We start from the raw sequence: 21,271 nt of genomic DNA, 5'->3' as shown, positions 1-21,271 counted from the left end.
ATATAACATTGCATTCGCATGTATTTTAGTTTTTCATTCTTGTGTTTATTGGTTTTTGGATTCCCTACTTGTATCTAGGTGGTGAAGTATCCTCCATGGTGAAGAAAATCACCGACCCGTCTCGAGGCGAAACAACTAGTTTTGTGGTGGTTAAATTCATACTTGCATAGATTTAATAAGAGTATAACAGTATTCTTTATGTGTTTTTATAACATATTTCTGATGACAAATTATATTTCATTCTCGATATACATATGTAAAAACACATACGATTTGTCATCAGAAATATGTTATAAAAACACATAAAGGGATACTGTTATATTTTTATTAAATCTATGTAAGTATGGTTTTAACCACTCATAGAACTAGTCATCTCGCCTTGAGACGTGCTCACGGGTCGGTGATTTTCTTCCCCATGGAGGATAGTTCACCACCTAGATGCAAGCAGGGAATCCAAAAACCAATAAACACAAGAATGGAAAGCTAAAATGCATGCGAATGTAATATTACATGTCAAATATGTAACTCTAGGGTTTAAGGTAAAACAATGTCATTTTGGATCCAAACGACCTCAAACTGAAGTAAACCTAGTTCCAATGAATTTCAAGTAAAAAGGGCTTCAATTTGGACCAAAGAAATACAAGACAAGGTTGAAAATTTTCGGCACTACAGCAAATTCGGGATTGCTACAGTAACCAAGAAAATTGCTACAACAAACACATGCACTTATATAATGGTTTCCTCCCGATTTACATTACCAAATCACTAAATTTTTTTACAAACATACACACAAATGAATAACAATGACATTGGCTTCGATTTAAGCCTAAAATCAATCCAAACCTGGGTATACTTCTAGGTTTTCAAAGATTTCCAAAACAAAGAAAAACGAGAGAAAATATGGAAGAAAACCTTGGATTGACGCTCCTACCGTACTCAAGAGGATGTGAGGAGGAGAATGGATGCTTTGATTAGAGATGACAACCGAGTTTGATGGGGAAAACCGGGTTTCGGGTCGGGTTCGGGTTCGGGTAATACCCGACTAATGTAAAGTGGGTGTGGGTGCGGGTGCGGGTATGGGAATCATGATACCCGACTTGAACTCGAACCCAAACCCGAACCCGAACCCGAACCCGACCCGAAATTCAATTAACAAATATACCCAATTATATATATTTAATTTTTTTTTATTAGAGTTTATTACGCTCCTACTCTATTAGTCTCTATGGTGTTGAATTTGTCCATTTTTTGTCACTTTGAATATATATTTTCAATTCCTACTCTATGGTGTTCATTCAAGCAAAAAAACTATGATTTTTATTGACATTTTTAATTTTTATTTGGTATTTTAATTTTATTTTAAATGTTTTTAAATAGAGCCAAGACGGAGCGGGTATACCCTTGGGTACCCGATTACATGTCGAGTGCGGGTGTGGGTTGGGGTTTTGAAAACCTGCCGAGTTTGGGTTTGGGCTCGGGTATGGGTGCGGGGTAGCGGGCTCGGGTGCGGGTATGGAAAAACTCACACCCGACCCAACCCGTTGCCATTCCTAGCTTTGATTCGCCGGAAAAATTCGCCAGATAAATTTTTTTTTTCTAAGTTTTGGGTGCTCGACCGAATGAAGGAAAGAAAGAAATAGAGAAGGAGAAGGAACCAGGTAGCTTAGACTTTATCCTCTCTTTTTTTTTAAAAAAAAAAACAAGAGAAATGACCAAAATACTCTCCTATAGAGTATAAGATGAAAAATGGTCCAAAAGACTGAAGTGCTCCCTGGTTTTTGGCTAATTCTCACACAAAAGTTACTATGCAATCATGCAAAGGATGCCACTAGTGCTAAATGACCATTTTACCCTTAACACATGCACAAAAAACTAAAGAGGCCCGAGGTTCAAAATAAGATACAACAATAGCATACAAATTTTTAATGTGAAATGATATTAAAACAAAAACCATAGCTACTCAATAGTTCAAATTGTTTTTTTGTCGAAAGCCTTAAAAAATTAGAAATTAATGAAACTATATATAACAATATATTAAATGACAGAATAACTTATTCTCTAATTTATGCATTTAAAATATTAAAATTGAAAAAAAAATAAAAATAAAAATAGTAGAAAAGACCCCAAAAAATCATATGACATGAATTTTAGCCTTTTAGTCATGGTAAACTTTCATAAAAAAAACAAACCATAAAAATTTGTAATGAATTGAGTACATAAGTTACTATTGACACTGAGTCTCCTATATATATTGTTTGTATTTTTACATACGAGGTAAGGACACAAGTATAATGAGGTATTAATTTCAAATCTGTGTACACTCGCGGCTTATCACATTATAGTTAAAAAAAATAACAAAATCCCTTAAAAATAAATAATTTTATGAACAATCCATTATCCACGATCGTTTAGGCACCACTAGTACTTTTTTTGTAGACTAGTATTTTTCTTTTATATCCGTCTGCTTTTCATTTTTAATGGATTGTGTGACATTTGGTATTTCATTTTGTTGGTTTTTAGTTTTTACTTACTTTATATGTTATCTTTTTATTATTTCTTCACTTTTATCTAATGTTATAAGCTTTATCTTAGGCGCCACTAATATTTTTTTTAGACTAATGTTTTTCTTTTGTATCCACCTTCGTTCCATTTTTAGTGGCTTGGGTGACCTTCATATTTTATTTTGTTAGTTTTTAATTTTTGCTTATTTTATCTATTATCTATTTATTATTTTTTTATTTTTTTCACTTTTATCTAATATTATAAGCCTATAATTGCTGTGTGATTTATCTGTTTTTAATAAAAATTAATAAGTATAAATATATAGGTGATTTCAAAAGGCAAAGAGGTTTAATAAGTGAAAAAAAAAAATCAGACAAAGTTGATAGGCATCAAAACCTAACGGATAAATAAATGTGAGAATGATATGGAATATATATGAAAAGCAATACATGGGATAATGTGAGAGTGATAAGGAGAATGGGAATAACTTTTGGGTCATTTGGCCTAAATTTTTTTTAGAATATTCGCCCTCTTTCCCTTTTTTTCCCTCCCTTTACTTTATGCCATGAAATTCTTAATCCTTTGGCGTCCCTTTTTAGAAAGAAAAGACATGCTTTGATTAATTTTTTTTTAACAATTAACTAACAATAATATTAATACAACCCATTTAATTACAAACTTTTTTGTAAACGGGGCCTAGTGTTGGGCACTGGGCTGGTTAACTGGGTCTGATGGGCCCAACTAATCGGGTCTGATTTAGGTTTTCGGTCAATCGGACCCGGTCCATGCCTTAGTCGGGTTACCTGGTTCGGGTTGAACCGGTGGGTCAGACATGTTCATGGATTAACTAAAACATTCTAAATTGGTGAATCATATCGAGTTGGTTCACATATTAACCTATCGGGTGGATTAAAGGGTTGATTAGGCGGATTAATCCATGAGTTCAACCAGTTAAGTTGACTGGTGGAATTTTTCCTGACCCCTAATTAGACTTTGCAGTAGCGGGTCCGATTACGGGTTATTAAACTAGCTTGCTAGTTCTACAACCGGCATAGTTCTTGGCATGGCCAGGTTGAAACCCGCCCATGTCCACCATTAGGGCATAATGGATTGATTTTCTTTGCTTTTAACTCAAAATCTTCATAAATGAAGAGAATCCTTAATTTTTCATAAATTCAAAATTCATAGTTGTCTTATTTTTTTAATGTTAAAATGGGATATTAGAACAAACACTTGCAATGCTCTCAACCATACAACTATTTGTCAAAAGCAAATATCTCTAGCTTTTCATCCACTGCAGACTCACTGCCATTACACAATTGGAATTTGATGCTCCGAATAAGAAAATAAAAGAATTGAATAGGAACTTTACTGCAAAAAGCTTCATGGTATTTGCCCCACTGTCAACAGTATTGATGTCAGACATTAAAAATATTCTAAGTTTAAACCACGTTAGACATAATAGTGATAGAAAATCTCTGGTTGTGAATTCAGACTCACAATCGCAGAGACTAAACATTTAATTCCCAACCTGTACGCAAAACCCGTATGCAAATCCTTAACCGCTTATTGCATTTGTCAAAATACCTGTCACCTTTCGGCTTATAATTTGAATAAATACCATCTTGTAATGTAGAATCATTCATTGCAATGCTTCAAGGTTTTCAAACAACAACAACAAATCCATGAGATTATCCAAATGATGAAATGTTCATACATATATCCTCCAATTGGTATCTCACTATTGAATCAAGCATATATATATATATATATATACAGATTTCCAGTAACTGAGCAAGCATATGCAAAATAACACTGACACATTGAACTCGATATCGATAATTTACAAACCTCACACACAGCAAGCTGACTGGAAACCAGATAAAACCGAATCAAATAAATAGATAGCAAAGATTATAGACATCTCGGAGTCAAACGCTTGCCTCAATGCTGGAATAAATGTCGACGCTGGCTGCGAAAACAAAACTACGTGACAAGGCAAAATGCCATCAGCTACTCAAACGTCAAAAGAGGAAAGATTCTCAAAAGACGCTCCAGTTGGAAATGCTTCCACCTTTGTAATTATGAAGTTTATGGAGTTTCAGCCCTTTGATGCCTTGCTGGAATTACAAAAATCATATAAGCCGGGTATCTGCTATCTGTGTGTATCCTCTAACAGAACAAGAATCTCTTCGTCATTGATGGTTCCAGCCTCCACGGCATACTGTAAAGGGGTTTTGCCGTACATATCACAATCATGTGGATCAGCTCCTCTGCGTGCACAAACCGAACGTCAAAATTTCATTTCAGTTTCATGGTAATTACCAGCTTTTCCTACTAAGCTAAGCAACTACAAAGAAAATCACCTGGAAAGTAGCACTTTGGCAAATGCTAGTTTTCCTTTGATAATGCAATGGTGTAGAGGTGTCCGGCCTTGCAAATCGGGAGCATTTACAATGGCGCCGTACTGTAATAGAAGTTCCACCATGGCTACATCCGCAGTGTGGCATGCAAGGTGAAGAAGGGAGAAGCCATCAATAATTTCACCCGACTCAATCCTGTCTTCGGTTGCTTTCACTGAATGAGGCGGGCTTGTGGGAGAACTCTTGTGAAGGGATTCGCTGACAGTGCAACTAGAACTTTGATCCAACAATGATCCTGAATGTTCTTGAAGAAGCAATGCTTTTGCGAGAGTTAAAGCTGAGGGGCATGCTGATGCATGCCCGTACACGGCATTGACATTAGCATTTGAAGACACTATGTGATGATATACTGCTTTCTTATCATTTGCATGGACGCTTTGCCATGTCTGTCTGGCAACAAAGAGGTGATCCTGATCTGGCTTTGGTTTCAGAGTAAAAGCCTTTTCTGCATACTGAAAGAGCACCGGAAAATGAGGAAGAAGATTTCAATCATAAAGCACAAGTAAAATATATTCAGATTCATCATTTGAAGAAAATGGTCATTAACAGTAATTAATTACAGACAGCCACTAGATCAGCATAAATTGCAAGTGTCTTGTGCCATTTGTGCAAGGACTGATGCAAACAAACAGAAAATATGAGCAGATATGAATGTGGACATGTGTTCGTCCGCACATTAATGCATCCCTACAATCAACTGGCAGAAGAAGAACCGAATCTGGCTTTCACATGCATCTTGCAAACAATGAGCCAAATGATTCAAATTGGTCGTTAGGGCAGCTGGACTGAACCACGATGAATATGGACATCAAGCAAGGTAGGAAGCTGCCTGACAGCCAACACAACAATAACAATCATAGTGACGCCAACAAAGGGGTGCTTGGCACTTTTCAAATGCACATGATAACCATGCAAGTGTGTGATTTGATTATACAAAATTCATACAAAATAATGTTGCTTTTATCAGATATCCACAATTAAATCATTACATATGGTCCATTGGGATGACTTCAGTGAAATGCAAAATTATGAGGTATCCAAAGAAAACCCTCTAGCAGAAATGTCAGTGATATATGAAGTGTAGATTGGTGTCAGCATTCTTCTACTCATGGAGATATTTATTTTTTTCCTCATTGTGGTGGAGTATTCACAAAACATAAGCATCAAATAATAAATGATAATTTAGTTCAAATCACATATACAGGAAAGCTTCGCTATGCAGCTTACGACACAATTTTATCTTTTTGATACCTTTGCTTGGATGAACTTCTCTTTTATTGAAATAGGATCAGAATGCTTTGGTTTATTGACAAACATCTGCTGTTGTCTGCTCTCAAACTTACAGAAACTGCAACTCAGGATTCAAGAGCAAAAAAATATTAATTTAAACTCAACTTTTTTTGCATTTAAATGCTATATAATTATTACATTGTACAAGGTAATATTACCTTGGAGTTTCACCACTATTTCCATTGCTTTTCATGTGCAGTAATTCTTCCCAAATGGAGTTGGCAAAAGCATTACCCAATGATTCAAATAGACTAATCACAGACGGCTCCCATACTTTAACATCCAGTGTAAGGGACCTTACCTATGAAGCAAAAAATGAGAGATTTACCTGGAAATAAATGAATAACAAATGGGGCAAAAAAGCATTATCCTTTGATATATCATCAAAAGCAACTTCAAAGTCAATTAGTAGAATCTAATTTACCACTTCCATATTATATTTGTGGTGATCAATGTTCAAAACGTAAAAAATCCTCAAAATACACATATACACATTTTGTTTTGACGAGTTTTTCACATAGAAAGGTTCACCAGTCAAAAAAGATCCAGATTTCTAGTAGATATGCGGATAAAGAAAAGAAATTGCTGGTCGATCAGTCTTCAGGAACAAGAAAGAACTCTAATCAAAGTGACAAAGAACTTCAGCTCTAAATTTAAAGGCAGGCATTACGGGACCTTCATGATGCAGGGTGAGAGCATTAGGCAGTCCATTTAGATAGTAGCAAAGAAGAAATATTGGTATTTTTTAAATATTATGATTAAGATTTACCTTGGAAATATGCACGCCAAGATTGCGATGTACTCCAGAACACTCAATGCACACAAGAACTCCAAGGTTCAAGGATGCCCAATCAGGCTCAGAAGCACCACAATCAGCACAAATGTCATTTCCAGATACTTTCCTCAGCACATCAATCGGTTTATCATGTTTTGAGTGGAACCTATGCTGTTGTGAGCTTCTAACGGATCTATCTGACTGCCCGGCAGCAAAGTTTCTTTCCACTGATGGTTCTTCAACCAAATGATCAAGATCAGAAGAGCTACCAAAAGAACTACTCTCACTTGCAGCACGATGATGGCCACTGCTTGAAGGGCTGGCAAGAAGGCGCTGGAAAAAAAATAAAAATAAAAATAAAAATAAAAACTATGAAGCCATGATTGAGAGCTCAACAATGTTGCCAGAAACATAGACAGGGATGCTCCAGATTCTAACCAAACCTGCTCAGGTGACTGAGAGCTCAAAAGGGAAGCAATGACTCCAGTTATTTTTTCAACCCAATCCATCTGATCAGCAGCACTTTCTGCCTGAAATAGAAACATAAGGGAATTCACAAAAGTCTAAAATTTGCACCATAGATGAATGCAAAAATTCTTGTTGCAAAAATACTGTTCCTTCATTTAATCAATTAAACAAAATGCTTTAAACGTAAAAAGCACTGATAGTGATAATCAGGTAATGCCAGAGACAGCTAGATGTCAACACTGACACACTATTAAATGGAGTTCATTTCATACTGATCTAATCTCCTACCTGCAAAGTATAGTTCTTAGATGGTGAGATGATCCTGAAGCAGAACCTCAGATCTGATTGCTCTGCATCAACTTTAATTGTTGAAGTCAGGAGGTTAACAGTATGACGTGCAACAGACTTCTCATCATGAACTCCACCATGATAGTGAGAAGAGAACCACCGACTTAGCAATCCAGATCCATGTTCAGATGAACCGTGACCCCTGGCATTATGACTTGCCTAAATAAAACAGACATGTTCAACATTAAAGGCTGAGCAAAACCAAGAAACAGGCAAGCTCAGATACAAATGACTAGAAGACATACAGATGGCCTGCTAAACTGCTTGCGATAGTAATAGAGCATTCCTCGACTGTCAAGGACAAAAAATCTTCTTTTCCAATCACCTCTCAAATTTGATGACCTCTTTGAAAGATAACCTTGCCGGATAGTTTGGACCTATAACAATATAAAATGAATCAACAAGGTAGATAATAATTTATGAGATTCAATTAGGCAGTGCAACGAGAGAACTACTTGAATCTCAGAACATACACATCAGATATAACCATTAGTGTGAACTGTAAAGGTTTGCCAAAAGTACCTTCCCTTTTGCAGCAGATTGCATCACTGCCTCAATCATTTTATGTGAACTTCTTCCAATAGCTTGAATACCATCGCCATTAGGAGAAGAAATTGTGCCATATGAAGATAATCGACTTTCTCGATCTATCTGTCTTTTGAACTCTTGCATTCTTTCTGTAAGGGCTATTTGCTCACAGTTAGACCTTTCCCTTGATTGCTGTGCATAAGTTAGGACCTTCAAAATAAATTAGCTGAACGTCACCAATCCCATTTCAGGCAATAAGTAGCTAATTTCATGTGAATATCCAATGCAGTGAGTGAGAAGATATCTGCTAGAACAAACTAAACCAATCAAAGCATAGTGAAAAGAAGTTCAATGGAACTAAACATGCTGCCATCAAATAATGTGTGAAAATCTCACATGCTGCAGAAGAAAGAATATAAAATGGAGATAACCACATAGATTTCAGAAAAATCAGGAAAATGTGTCTGTCATGTAGATTGCAATTTAGGCTTCTAAATGAAGTTGATTTGGATCTTTCAGAGATTAATCATCATCTTTTACAGTGAAAATCAGCACCAAGATGCTCTGTAGTCAATGCCAGTTATACAAGTAATGAGCAAATTCTCAGTTATGACCAATGGATCCAGTGGACAATATCAAGGGAACAAATTTATACTAGTGGACAGTGATCAAAAAACAAAAATGACATATGGATAAAATGCTACAGATAATCTGATTGTTGATGAATCTGTAGTACTCGGTGCCACTTTACACAAATATCTCCAAAACTCTCCCACTTACCAGGTCTCCTGCACAAGCCTTCTATGAGCAACCACCTCAAAATGGAGGCTCCTAAGATTCTGTGGAACCTCTTCAGCTTAACTTCTAATTTTTGAATTTTCTTCAATAACTAAACAAAGAGAAATTCCACCATAAAGGTAGAAAATCAATATTGGTAGAAAGGATTTTAAGTGACTGCTAAGGCATTATCATGCTTTAGCATGAAACATGCATCATGCAATTTGTTTGTGTAATCCTGAGAAAACAGGTCAGTCTTTTATTGTCTCATTAGAGGACACTAACGATATTAGTGTTGCTCTTACATTTAAGAGAGTTCAAATGTTTGTAATGCATCCTCATCCTCAAAATTCCCCCCATATACAAACCGGTCAATCATGTCATATTTTCTATACAACATATATAATAAATGTTGAACACAGATGAATAAAAATGATACAAAAAAAAAAATATGATACAAGCAGAAAGACACTATCAGGCTTTTTCATGACCAAGGGCTACACAAACGCATAATCATAAGGATGCCGGACAAACTAGCATGTAAGATTAGTGGAAATCGATATCACGATAGAAATGCAAAGTATTAAAACCTGGTGTATATATGGCTCCATCTGATGTAATAGTTCATACCCCTGCAGAAAGATGAAAATTTTATCAAGCTTATTATAAGAAACAATGTAAATGGTCAGCAACAGGACAGGCGTGAAAAACGGAAATACTTGTTTGAAATAGCGAAGATGAGCGTCCATTGTCCCACTAACGGCCTCCAGAAATTCAAATCTCTTCTTTGCTTCTATATTAGAAATTGCAGAAATCTGGATATACATATAACTGTTACCTTGGATTTTCAAATCAGTAAAGAGAGATAATGGATCTGTCTGCAGCTGTTGCAGCAAATGCAGAATACTTACAAGACTGAACCGGGCCTGCTCAAAGGAAGACCTTGCAACATGGAGCTCCTGGATGATTTCAAAAATAGAATTTGTTTAATTGAAGCAAGATATTGCTACTCCTTAACAAAGTATACACCAACTACATCACTCTCTCCCATTCAAAATGAACCAACAGTCTAAAACGAAAAGGGTAATATTATTACATCCTCCAGGACAGTGGCAACATCTGCTTTTGCATTTTTCTTTAGTGATAAGTACTTCTCACGAGCCTGTTACACAAGATAGGCAGTGTAAATGGTCAATTGCCAGATTCGTGACTTGGATTTTATGATTCTGCAGTATAAGCATTCAGATAGAACAGAAATAATCCATTTCCCAAGACTTCTCCCATAACAGTACGAATAAATTTGATGGAATGAAGAAGGTAGAGCAAGAATTCGGAGGGAATAGATTTGTAACATTGATATCAACAATATCCTGAGACAACTACACTACCAGCTGAACAAGGTGTGCATATTGGATTGAGAACAAGATAAAGAAAAGCAAGTAGCTTAAAGGATCAGATAAAGATAGAGAAAACAAATGAAGGATAGAGAGTGTGATCATTAATATTTACAACGCATCCATCTTTGCAAAGACAAATCTATAGAGTTACATATCAATTTAGCATTCCTAATGTCGCATTTCTTGCAAGATTATCAAAGAAAGAAATTACACCACAGTTATCATTCTTTGCCAAAAATATGCTATAAATCATCAGAAAACAGACCTGATCATACTGAAGGCAGGCCTTGTCAAAACGTTTACGTGCTTCCTGCAATGAGATAAGATACATTACAATCCTTTGAATTTAATAAAATAAAAATAAGACAAAAAGAGTTTATTCCAAGAGCTTTAACATGTAAGATAAATAAATACAAGCTCCACTAGAAATAAGGATAATTTATATGAATTTCCATATTATGCATGGCAAGTTCCAGCACCAAGCCTAGTTCCCAAACCCATTAAGAAACTTACTAAAACAACACTAAAAGTTCTTACCTTGACATCTTGCAGATCTATGTCAACAAATTGCAGTAGTCTGTCATTCAATATATGCTCAACCTGCTCAAAGACAAGTTAAATTTCATCATCATTTGGAGAAGGAGATAAGAGAACTGGTCTGTAATATTATTCAAGCCAAACAGGACCCAACTCAATTTAAAAGGCTACTGAGACAATTTGTGCTCCATTTGATAACTCAAAAGAAATGACTAATTGAAGCACAAGAACAAAATTAGCTTCAACTCATAACTGAATTATAAACTTACTAGCCATAACATATCTCTCTATAGTCTATATACAACTACTAAATCATGCTTTTCTTTCAATCACCAACTCTTCTAAAAATACATAATGAGCATTTAAAAACAAATTGATAAGGATAATTTCCAAGTGGAGCACCTGGAAGGAAGCAAGAAATATGAAACAAGAAAATTTATGATATCATATAGTTGATGATTGCAGAACATGATGACGAACAAGAAAGATATGAAACTTCATAAAATATTGAATGGAACATATATAAAAAATTGTTCTTTTCACTGTTTCCACAATAGCATATGCAAGAGTTAAGGTTAACAAGTATCCAGCACATTTATTAACAATATCATACAGACACACATGACATGAGAATTACAATACCTGGGAGCGTAAAACTTCTTTATATGTTCCGATTTCTCTTAAAGCAATTGTAAATTTGGTCATGACGGGCCCTACACAGAACATAATTATGCAAGGTACCAGTAACAAGATAACCAATATTAATTCAAATAAAGTACAATGCAGTAAACCTTGCAAGCTGTATAAATTTTAAAACAAAGCAAATCACGCACAAGCCATCAAGCATCATCAAATTCCAACTCTACTTCCATTTTCATAATTAACCAACAAACTTATTGAAACCTATAAATAAATAGGGGGAAATTTCGCTAAACTACCATGTGGTTTGCCTCTTTATCAATTCGGAACTTGTGATTTAAGTTGTAACACTTTAGTATGCTGTAGTCTACACCATTTGCAAAAAAGTGTCAAAACATTTAAGTCCGTTAATCTAAACCTGAATTTACATTTTTGTCATTATTTACATTATTAAAACACGTACTAATCAAAAATTATTCAAATTTACCTCCAATTATAACTTGAATGGGTTTTAAATACTATGCAAATAGACCCGAATGGTTCTTATTAATACATGTTTTAATAATGTAAATAAGGGCAAAAAAGGTAAATTCAAGGCCATTTTAAACCATATCAGCAAGAATTAACGAAGTTTAGCGTTTTGGCACTTTCTTGCAAACGGTTTGAACTATAGGGTACAAAAGTGTTATAACTCAAATCACAAGTTCCGTATTGATAAAGTGGCAAACCACAAGGTAGTTTAGCAAAATCTCCCCAATAAATAATATTGACACAAATCAAAGTAATCACACCTAAGTGGAATTAAAGGAAACATAGGCATGTATGGACAACCATATGCAAATAACTTAATTTTCAGGGTTTTGATGCACCAGGAACAAGACTAAAGCAGGAACTAAGGCTAACAAATAAAAATACTAGCATGATCCTTTTAGTCTCCTCTTAGAATAATTATTCCTCCTTTTCATTTTTCTGCTGTCCTCTTTCCTCTGAAAGGAGATACAGCCCTGCAGGACTTGCTCTTGGTTACTCTATTTGCTGATTTTAGGAAGATGAAAATGAAAGAGACTAAAGCTTAGCACATAATTCATCAATAGAAACATTTGATTTATCATTAATTTAAAAGTCAAATAGTTGTCAGCAAAGAAACTTCAACTTTGTCTTTGTTCAGATGGAAGCAATTTAAACACAATTCAGATGTCATTTTTCAGAAAACATGATCAGCTAGAGCAAAGTTTTCTTAAATAAAAGACTAACCTCCAAAAGCAACACTGATGGGGTCATTGTGCCCACCACCGAACGTTTCAAGGGAGCTAGCAAAAGCAATATCCCCATCATATCCCTCCCCAAGTTGTTCTCTGCAAGTGAAAACAGAATCCTTATTGCTGAACAGATCAAAAGCAAAGTGGTACTCCCAATCATCATTGTATTAAAAATAGATTAATACTACAATCCAAAGATGTATAGACTATATATACATGCTACATAGGTGGGTCAGCATATTCTCTCATGTATGTGTGTGTACAAGGATATCATTTTTCCAACAATATTTCAAGTCTTATTTTGTTGGGCAGATAATGAAAGTCTAAATATAAGCTGCAACCTAGATCTTTAGCTTCATAGCGAGTTTATCATTTATTGGGTGCTTGACAATGAAATAGAATGTGTAATGTTAACCACTCAAACTATATGGGACCCCAAACTTCTACAAAATACAGAAAAATCCTATTGCGTAAAGAAATAAAATACATATAGAACAACTAAGATAAAGACAAGGAAAAACAGCGCATACGTGTACTTGCGGCAGCCTTTATAAAACTTTAGACACCTCTCTCTCAATAATTCTGCACTATCTTCAAATGACTGTATCTGTTTGCCATTAGAAAGCAAGTCAGTTCCCATTCAATATAGAAAAGAGAGGAAAGATGGGCCCTGCTGTAAACATCTTAACGTGTGAATGAGCTATGACCTTTATTTTCATTTTCAAATGAGATGATCAAACTAGTAAATTAAATTCCCAGCATAGTCTGGCCCATACAATGCTCAAACACCCAAGGATATTAGATAGTTTTAACGTCACCAGCACTACTAGGCTATGATTATTAGATGTTTGGTTTTCTTCATTTTCAGAAAATAAGTTCAGGTAAACCAACACTAAAAAATAAGCAAGCAGGCGATAGAAACTTAAACTTGTGTATTATGGTGAATGGCAGAAGCAGAGTTGGGGTTTTTACTAGGCTGAATCAGCTTTTGCCGATCAAAATCAATCTAGATTTCTTCTTTATTTTTCTAAATACGGAAATTCATGATGAGGTAGTGAAAAGATTCTACAATCACTTCGATTCTAATATTCAGAAGTTGCACAAATTCAAGGAGCAATCAATTCCACCTCCAAAACCACAAGACAAAACTCAAATTTGAGACACTTGAAAAAAACAAATCTTGACCACAGCACGCTCAAAACATTCAATAACCAAACCATAATAGATCATGAAACAATGCTCCCAATAATGAGGAAAAAAATATTTTTGAAGTTCTAGAGCTCTAAATCCAACGATAAAAAAAACAAAAAACACTAAACTTTGAGCAAGAAGAGCAGCTAAAACCAACAAAAATATTGAAAAAAAACATAAACTTTTAGTTCTGATGTCGTCCATCACCTGCTTACGGAACATAGGAGAGTCATCGAGCTTAGCGAAAGGCATCTTGAACCAGCGATCTTGAGCTCTTCCACGTTCCCAATCCTCATCAAATCCGCTTCCGGACCTCCCAACTCACCACCGACCAAACAAAACCACTCTCAATCCACCCAAACAGCATCAAACCCAACGAGATCAAGCTCCATTCTCCTCCTCCAAGCTCCACCGGCTCAAAAAATCCCCAGCACCCAAACCATTCAAGTCCATCTCCTGTAACTCCGGATCTCTAAAAAAAAAGTGAAAAAAGTTCAAAAATTCCAGAAAACTAAGCTGAGGACAAGCGTTCACAGGATCAAGAAGCGAAGTGGATCGAATTGGGAAAGGCTTTTAGGGTTATTCCACAAGGTGAGAAGCCAGACATGGCAGGGACCGATCGCAGAGAGGATGGCGGAGAGAGAGAGAGAGAGAGAGAAAGAGGGGCAAAAAAGGAAGAGAGAGAAAAAGGAGGGAAAAAATAAAAAAATTAAAAGGAAAAATAAATGTTTTATTTATTTATTTATTGTTTATTATTAATTATTTTTCATGGTTGGAATTTAATTTGGGAATTTAGTTTTAAAACGGTTGGCGAATTTGTCGCTAGAGTTCTAATTATTTGCGGTAATGAATAGTGTGGTCACCGTCTGTGATTTATATTAGTTTTTTCACCATTGTAACATCGTTAAAAAAATTTAATTTTACTATTTATTTTAAAAAAATATGTTATTTATTTTTAAATAGTAGAGATGAGTTTTAGAATTTAAAAAATCCTATGATTGAATGCTTACAGAGAGTCTGTGTTTTTATTTAGAGGGTAGGATTATATCTCAGTTTGAATATAGCACACATGTATTAAAATAGTAATTTTATATCTATATATTTTTTTAAAATATAATGTATTTATATTTTATTAAAAATATAAAAAAACATATAATAATCATTGTTGAAATTTATTTAACATTTTGAATGCTATGAGATTTTGTTTTTAAAAATATTATTTTATAACTTTTTATATGCAACAATAATATGTAAAATAACAAAAATTATTTTAAAATAATATTCAAAAAAATCAACCATGTGCAATTTCTTGTTTTTTTTGTTTATGTTTATGTTACTGAAAAATTCAAAAAAATTAATCTTTGATTTTTTTTTTTATGTTTTTCAAAACATTCTCCTTGATATATTTCACCAACCAACTTATAAAAAACAATCTACAATGCAATTTTTTTAGAGAAAAAAAATTATAAACAACTACCAACAACATTTGATCCCTTAAATTTTGAGTAGAAAAATAAAATAAAATATTAATTATTCTACTGCACCAGTAATATTTAATGTCAATTCTCAAAAACTAAAGATATAAATATTTTTTTTTACGAAATACAACAAACACATGTCAGAGATATACATACACATAAAGTAAAGCTCAACAGATATTTATACATTCACCTTACATAGGTTATAAACTTAATCTTGATTCTTCTATGAAACAAACACCTTACAGGAAAGATTTAGTATTATATGTCCGAAATATAAAATTTATAATAATCAAATAATAAATAATAAGCAAATTACAAGCTCACCGGGTGGTGCGTGTATTCTAGTCACTGGAATCCTTCCTCTTTTTTCTCTGAGCTTTTATTTGTTTCACAAGGTACGGATGCATGGGGCCCATGCACTGACACTGAAATCATTCTCCTCAGAAGAGAAGGGGGCCCATCATCACCGTCCATGCTTGATCCGTTTTGAATCACAACCGTTGATTCATTCACTCTACACAAAAGTCTCTGGGCTCCATGTGAAGAGCACTGCACACAATTTGTGTGTATGTCCTGCTGTTCATGTTAGATCTCATCTCACTGATTCTATTTGTTCTTTTCTTTTCATATAAAAATTCCTATTTTGCTCCATTGCCAAATATCTACATCACTTAGGAAAACATGTGTTTTTTCTGCACATAAATTGAAAAAAATTAGTTGTTATTATTATTATTATTAGTAGTTTTTTTCTAATTTCTCATTATTTTTTTCATCAAATTTACAAATTAAACACATACACAAACAAACGAAAAAGTTAATAATCTCAATTATACCTTATTACCATACGTGAGTTCAAAAACCTAAAACTCTATTTATCTTCTCAACAAGAATATAAACATCATACACAAAAGACACAATGTCAATTAATCAAAAATTATTAGCTATTAATATTATGTTTGATTTATAGTCTGAGAATTTATTTAAAAAAATTAACCCATTAAATTCATTTTTAAAAAGAAAATTATTTAGTATTTTTTATCATATATTTTTAATATTTTTTACCATGCCCTTTATCTCATTCTTACCAATATTTAATATTAAAACTAAAAGACCAAAGATTATCCCACCAATCTCAATTAATTAACTATAATAATCAACATTAAAAAACTACCATCATTGATTATAAAATATAAATTTTCTTTTAAAAAATACTTATTTAAATTAATATTAATTCAATCAAAATCATATGATACTTTTCCTCCAAAGAAAACAAATTCAAGCAACCAACTGAGAAACCAATTTAACAAGATCCAACCAAAAAAATACAAAGAAAAATTTAATGATTTGTCTCACAATAACATGTAGCGATTATTTCAAGAAACAAATGATAATCAGAACAACATTGTTATATTGAAAAGATCAATGTCAATGAGAAGCTTGTATGTAAATGGGTTGTTGTTTAATCTTATTATTATTATTATTATTATTATTATTATTATTATTAACAATATAGACCCACACAACACTAAAGACAAGCCCTCTCATCTTCTCCAAAGTCCAGGTAGTGGACAAGGTGGGCAGTCCTTGTCCAAAGAAAGCTACATCAATGGCAAGCGGACAAGGGCCCCTTTCAATTTCCCATCTTTTCAGGGTGTTTTGGAGAATAAAACAACAAAAGGATGGTTGCATTAGTTATCATAATTGAATAGATAAGTAAAATAACATAGCTTATGTTTCCAAAAGAGGACAAAAATAAAAAGAGAAAAGAACATTTGTTACAAGAACATGCTCCTTTAATCATGCTTCATAATGTCCTCATTTGTGAGATAATAGTATATAATCAGTCCTGTTCATTGCTAACAAACATATGCCAAATAAACTAGGGCGTTCATTTCAAGAGAAGTGGGGAGAAATGAAGAAAAATGATCTAAATTCCCCACTTCAATGTTCATTTGTCCTGAAAGTGGGGTCGTCTGAGTGAATTTTGAACTAAACCCATTTCAGTAACTTTTTTAGTGAAATGAGTGGAAGTAAGCCAATTTATAAAAACTCATTTTCTCTTACTTTTTAAATTTTTTTTGAACTCATAGAACTTCATTCAACACCTAAATTCTCTAATTCTATTCTTATTTTCTAACACTAACACCGGAAGTAAATGAAAGTGCAGGAAAGTAATATCACTTCCCTCACTTTCCGGAAGTGACACTTCCTCCACTTCCCCAGTTCACTTCCCCCGAAATGAACAATATTAATACAACCAACTAATTTATAATCAGTATTGTAGTAATATCAATGCTATATGCATGCAGACATTTTCCTGATTAAATGAGATCCAAATTAGGTGCTGATAATTGATGCACTGTAAACACTAATTGCTGCAACTATGAGTTTGATTGTAGGGATTTGGAACTACTGGATATCTAAATATAGTAACTCAAACCAAATCCAGTAAAGATTGTAAAGATAAAGATGCAAAGTTTAGCTAAAAACCTGGTTTTCAGCATATGCCTAAATGTATCTGAAAATCCAAAAGCATTTACCTGCAACAAAACACCACATTTGACCAATCACAATACGACGAAGATAAACATGGCCAGTATCCACAACATGATTTGAATTCAGTGACATAGCAAGGCAGAATACACAGCACCACTCAAAAAGTCACCTGGGAGCTCATAAGAAACTGTGAAATATCAAAGTGTGAATTTTTCAAGTAATGAGATGCTTTTTTGTACCATTCAATTTTTGTAATCTACAACAGCGGTACTGAAAGAAATGGAAAGCAGAAAAAGAAAAATGAACAGTAAATGAGGGCATAGCCCCATTTACTGAATCAAGTGTGGCTTGGCAAGTGACTCATTAGTCATCGGAAAGAGAGGGGAGCCTCTTCTTGAAAGCAGTTTGCGATGCTAAGAACCATCTTTCTTATTGTGAAGATAGACGTAAAAGCACACTAGTTTATGCCTACTAATATATACATCTTTTTTTTTAAGCAAGGTTGTAGATAATAAAAGCACCAGTTCAAAGTCAATAGCGGCGACCACCGGCAGTTGACAAGAGGACCTTTGTTGGTTTCTTTCCTTTCTTTCCAAACCCAACTGTCTTCTGTGGTTCTGGACTATCTACGGTTCTCGAAGCGGATATGACATGAGCGAATGACAGAGTGTGTTCGTGTTCCTTTGATCTGCAGAGAATATACACACGTAAATAGATATTCCCTATGTACTCCCCATTCAAAGAGCATACTGAATTTGTTCAGATGACATTATATAAGAAATAGGCATTACTGGCCCACATTAATGAGATTTGACAGCAAAAACACAGGATCTGGGTCTAAATAAGTCTAATTTGACAGTGGTACCAATATTAGCACCAATAAACTGACTATGGGGATGCTTACACACTCCATCTGCACAATGCAAACTCAATAACAGGTCTGCAGATAATTTCCATTTGAATGGAAATTGTGTCAAAAGGTTACTATGAGAGCTTTCAAAACCCCCGTTCAAGAAAAAAAAAGCAGAAATAGTACTTGCCGTTGTTAATGGGAGCATTAATTCTCCAAGGAGGTTTTCTAAAAAATAATCAACTGATTACGTTCCAGCATACCTTGAATCCTTGAGGTCTCGCCTGTATCTTCTATGCTGCCTGTTGAATCCAAAAGCCCTTCATATTTCAGAGAAGGAGAATCATGTGCAGCAGCAAAGCCAAGGCGTGCTACATTTGAGAAAGTCTTCCCTTCAATGATAGGAGGTCGGGGGATTGCGCGCTACCCTAAACGATCAAAAGTTTCGGTCTCCAAGTACCGCAAAAACCGCACAAGCAAAGAATGCAAAGAAACAGTAAAGCTGCAGTAACCATCACGCCTGTGGCCAATTTTTGGCTTGAAATTTAATGCTGGTGTGAAAATCCATCGCGTCTGATCCATGCGTGATTTTCCACGCCCGCTTGGGTTTCTGGCAGTCAGCTCCACGCGCCCGCCGGGCGTCAGGCACACGTTTCAGCCAACGCCAAGTCAAATGCAGTACATCCCACATGACCGCTGAGAGCTTAGGTTATGGGCAAAATGCCATACCGACCCACAACGGCCCTCCAAAACTCTAATAAAAAGTAGTATTCACACATACAGGTGATTTTCCATGAAGAACAATGCATAAGAACCAAGATATCCACATAAAGTTTGAAAATGGAGGCATTGGAGAAGGTTAGAAAAATGAGAGCACACCGTGTGAGAAGCATAAAGTATGATTAAACTGCCCAAAACCCTTCTAAACTTTTTAATGACCAAGGATGTTTGGGAAATGGCGAGAAGATGAAGGATGTGAATGGAAATTGTGAATAGTGGTCCTTCATCAATTTATCCCGACATGGGGGTGGAAACCCACATGGGGGCGCGTATTGTACACGGGCAGTGCGGAAATTCCACGCTCGCGGTGTAATGCACTCAAACACATCCATAGAGATATTTACATGAAATTAAGTCCACCTCCCAACTAAAAAGCATGAATATCATCCCAAACCATGCCGCACACATACATTTAAACTAAAACACCAAAAATCTTCATGAAGAACTCAACACCATCTAACGAATACCACTAATGATTCCATATTAATATCAGTAAAATAAAAATCTAAGCTAGAAAAACAATTTAAACTCGGGATGCCTCCCAAGAAGCGCTTTTGTTTTACGTCACTAAGCTTGATCGACCTCTTCCTTACCTTATGGAGGCTTGAAAAGAGTGTGTTCCTCCGACTCAGACATTGCATAGCTACTTCCTTTAAACCAAAGAATCTAGTTGTCGGGTGAATATTAATTGAGAATCCACCATCTTACTTTTGGCTCCAAGGAAAAACAATTTGGGTTGGGAATTGTCAGCAAGCATGTACAGGGTCATTGCAGGCTTACCTCCCACCCAGCATCTTCTCACCAAACCCTCTTTGCATTATAAGAGTTGATCAATCCAAAAGAAAGATGCTTGTTCCATAACCTTAGGTTTGCTCTTTCCAATGTATTTTCAACTGAGAGGAGCAGACACTAGAAAATCCCTTCAAAATTTTCGCCACAAGCACAATCTTCACCACACAATCCAAAAATTTCAAATTGATATTCAATTTCTTGCTTTTCATTTTCGCTCCAATGTACCTAATTTGCCCAATTTCTTCCATGTTGTTCTATGGCCTCATCATGTCCTCGAGATACTCTGTCTTGCTTTTGTTCAAATTCTTCTTTTTCCTTAGCAAGCATGTCCAAGATCTCTCCCAATTGATGCTCACGTTTTTGATGGAGACATCGTGACAACTTAATGTGGCTCAGTATTTTGGAAACGGCATCGGTTGCTTCAACAAATCTTGGTAACACTCTTTCCAACCGAAGGACATCTTCTTCAACTTTCTCATCCCTATTAAAGTTCTTGTTGAGGTGCTTCCCATTGTTGTCCATCAATATCCCATAATAGGTTTGGACAGCTCTTTGATTTGGATGATAGTTGATGTGAATGGATTGTGCTGTTGATGAACATTGATAAATTGATCAATCTAGAGCATCAACTCAAATATAAATCAAGAATCGGATTAATCATCATTCAAGTTCCATGCAAGAAAAAGTAACAAGACATAAAACAAAATAGAACAGGAAGAAGATAGAGTGAAATAGATA

At 34.9% G+C, this 21,271-nt stretch overlaps 1 protein-coding gene and 1 long non-coding RNA gene across 3 annotated transcripts; both read right to left on the bottom strand.

Moving 5' to 3' along the window:
* Nucleotides 1-4,172: 4,172 nt before the first annotated feature.
* On the bottom strand, nucleotides 4,173-14,808 carry LOC120276530 (ADP-ribosylation factor GTPase-activating protein AGD3-like). Of its 2 annotated transcripts, XR_005541263.1 has the most exons (20): nucleotides 14,342-14,808; nucleotides 13,474-13,550; nucleotides 12,939-13,039; nucleotides 11,688-11,758; nucleotides 11,046-11,108; nucleotides 10,774-10,818; nucleotides 10,208-10,273; nucleotides 10,023-10,070; nucleotides 9,831-9,926; nucleotides 9,702-9,743; nucleotides 8,329-8,544; nucleotides 8,052-8,183; nucleotides 7,747-7,965; nucleotides 7,434-7,520; nucleotides 6,985-7,323; nucleotides 6,374-6,516; nucleotides 6,177-6,273; nucleotides 4,869-5,377; nucleotides 4,577-4,775; nucleotides 4,173-4,488 (listed from the first exon to the last, which is right to left on the bottom strand). XR_005541263.1 is itself a non-coding variant. In XM_039283291.1 (19 exons), exons 1-19 carry the CDS (start codon nucleotides 14,384-14,386, stop codon nucleotides 4,658-4,660), a joined length of 2,514 nt encoding a protein of 837 aa, XP_039139225.1. In that variant the 5' UTR covers nucleotides 14,387-14,808; the 3' UTR covers nucleotides 4,535-4,657. The 2 variants fall into 2 exon arrangements, 1 of the variants encoding a protein (XP_039139225.1); XM_039283291.1 differs by lacking the exon at nucleotides 4,173-4,488 and having other exon boundaries at nucleotides 4,535-4,775.
* A 2,434-nt stretch (nucleotides 14,809-17,242) lies between these two features.
* On the bottom strand, nucleotides 17,243-19,363 carry LOC120275350. Its single transcript, XR_005541095.1, has 3 exons — nucleotides 19,225-19,363; nucleotides 18,106-18,799; nucleotides 17,243-17,257 (listed from the first exon to the last, which is right to left on the bottom strand). It is a non-coding gene; the product is annotated as an uncharacterized LOC120275350 (long non-coding RNA).
* Nucleotides 19,364-21,271: the final 1,908 nt, after the last annotated feature.

This window comes from Dioscorea cayenensis, chromosome 14 (assembly GCF_009730915.1).
Source record: "Dioscorea cayenensis subsp. rotundata cultivar TDr96_F1 chromosome 14, TDr96_F1_v2_PseudoChromosome.rev07_lg8_w22 25.fasta, whole genome shotgun sequence".
Lineage (NCBI taxonomy): Eukaryota > Viridiplantae > Streptophyta > Magnoliopsida > Dioscoreales > Dioscoreaceae > Dioscorea > Dioscorea cayenensis.
This window is presented reverse-complemented; position numbering and strand designations above follow the sequence as displayed.

Excerpts from the sequence above, each read along its gene's own strand:
- LOC120276530 (XM_039283291.1), bottom strand. The coding sequence starts at position 14,386 with ATGCCTTTCGCTAAGCTCGATGACTCTCCTATGTTCCGTAAGCAG. Across the intron at positions 13,551-14,341 it reads CTCCTATGTTCCGTAAGCAG|ATACAGTCATTTGAAGATAG; the intron begins GTGATGGACGAC and ends AATGGCAAACAG. Across the intron at positions 7,324-7,433 it reads GCTCTCAGTCACCTGAGCAG|CGCCTTCTTGCCAGCCCTTC; the intron begins GTTTGGTTAGAA and ends TTTTTTTTCCAG.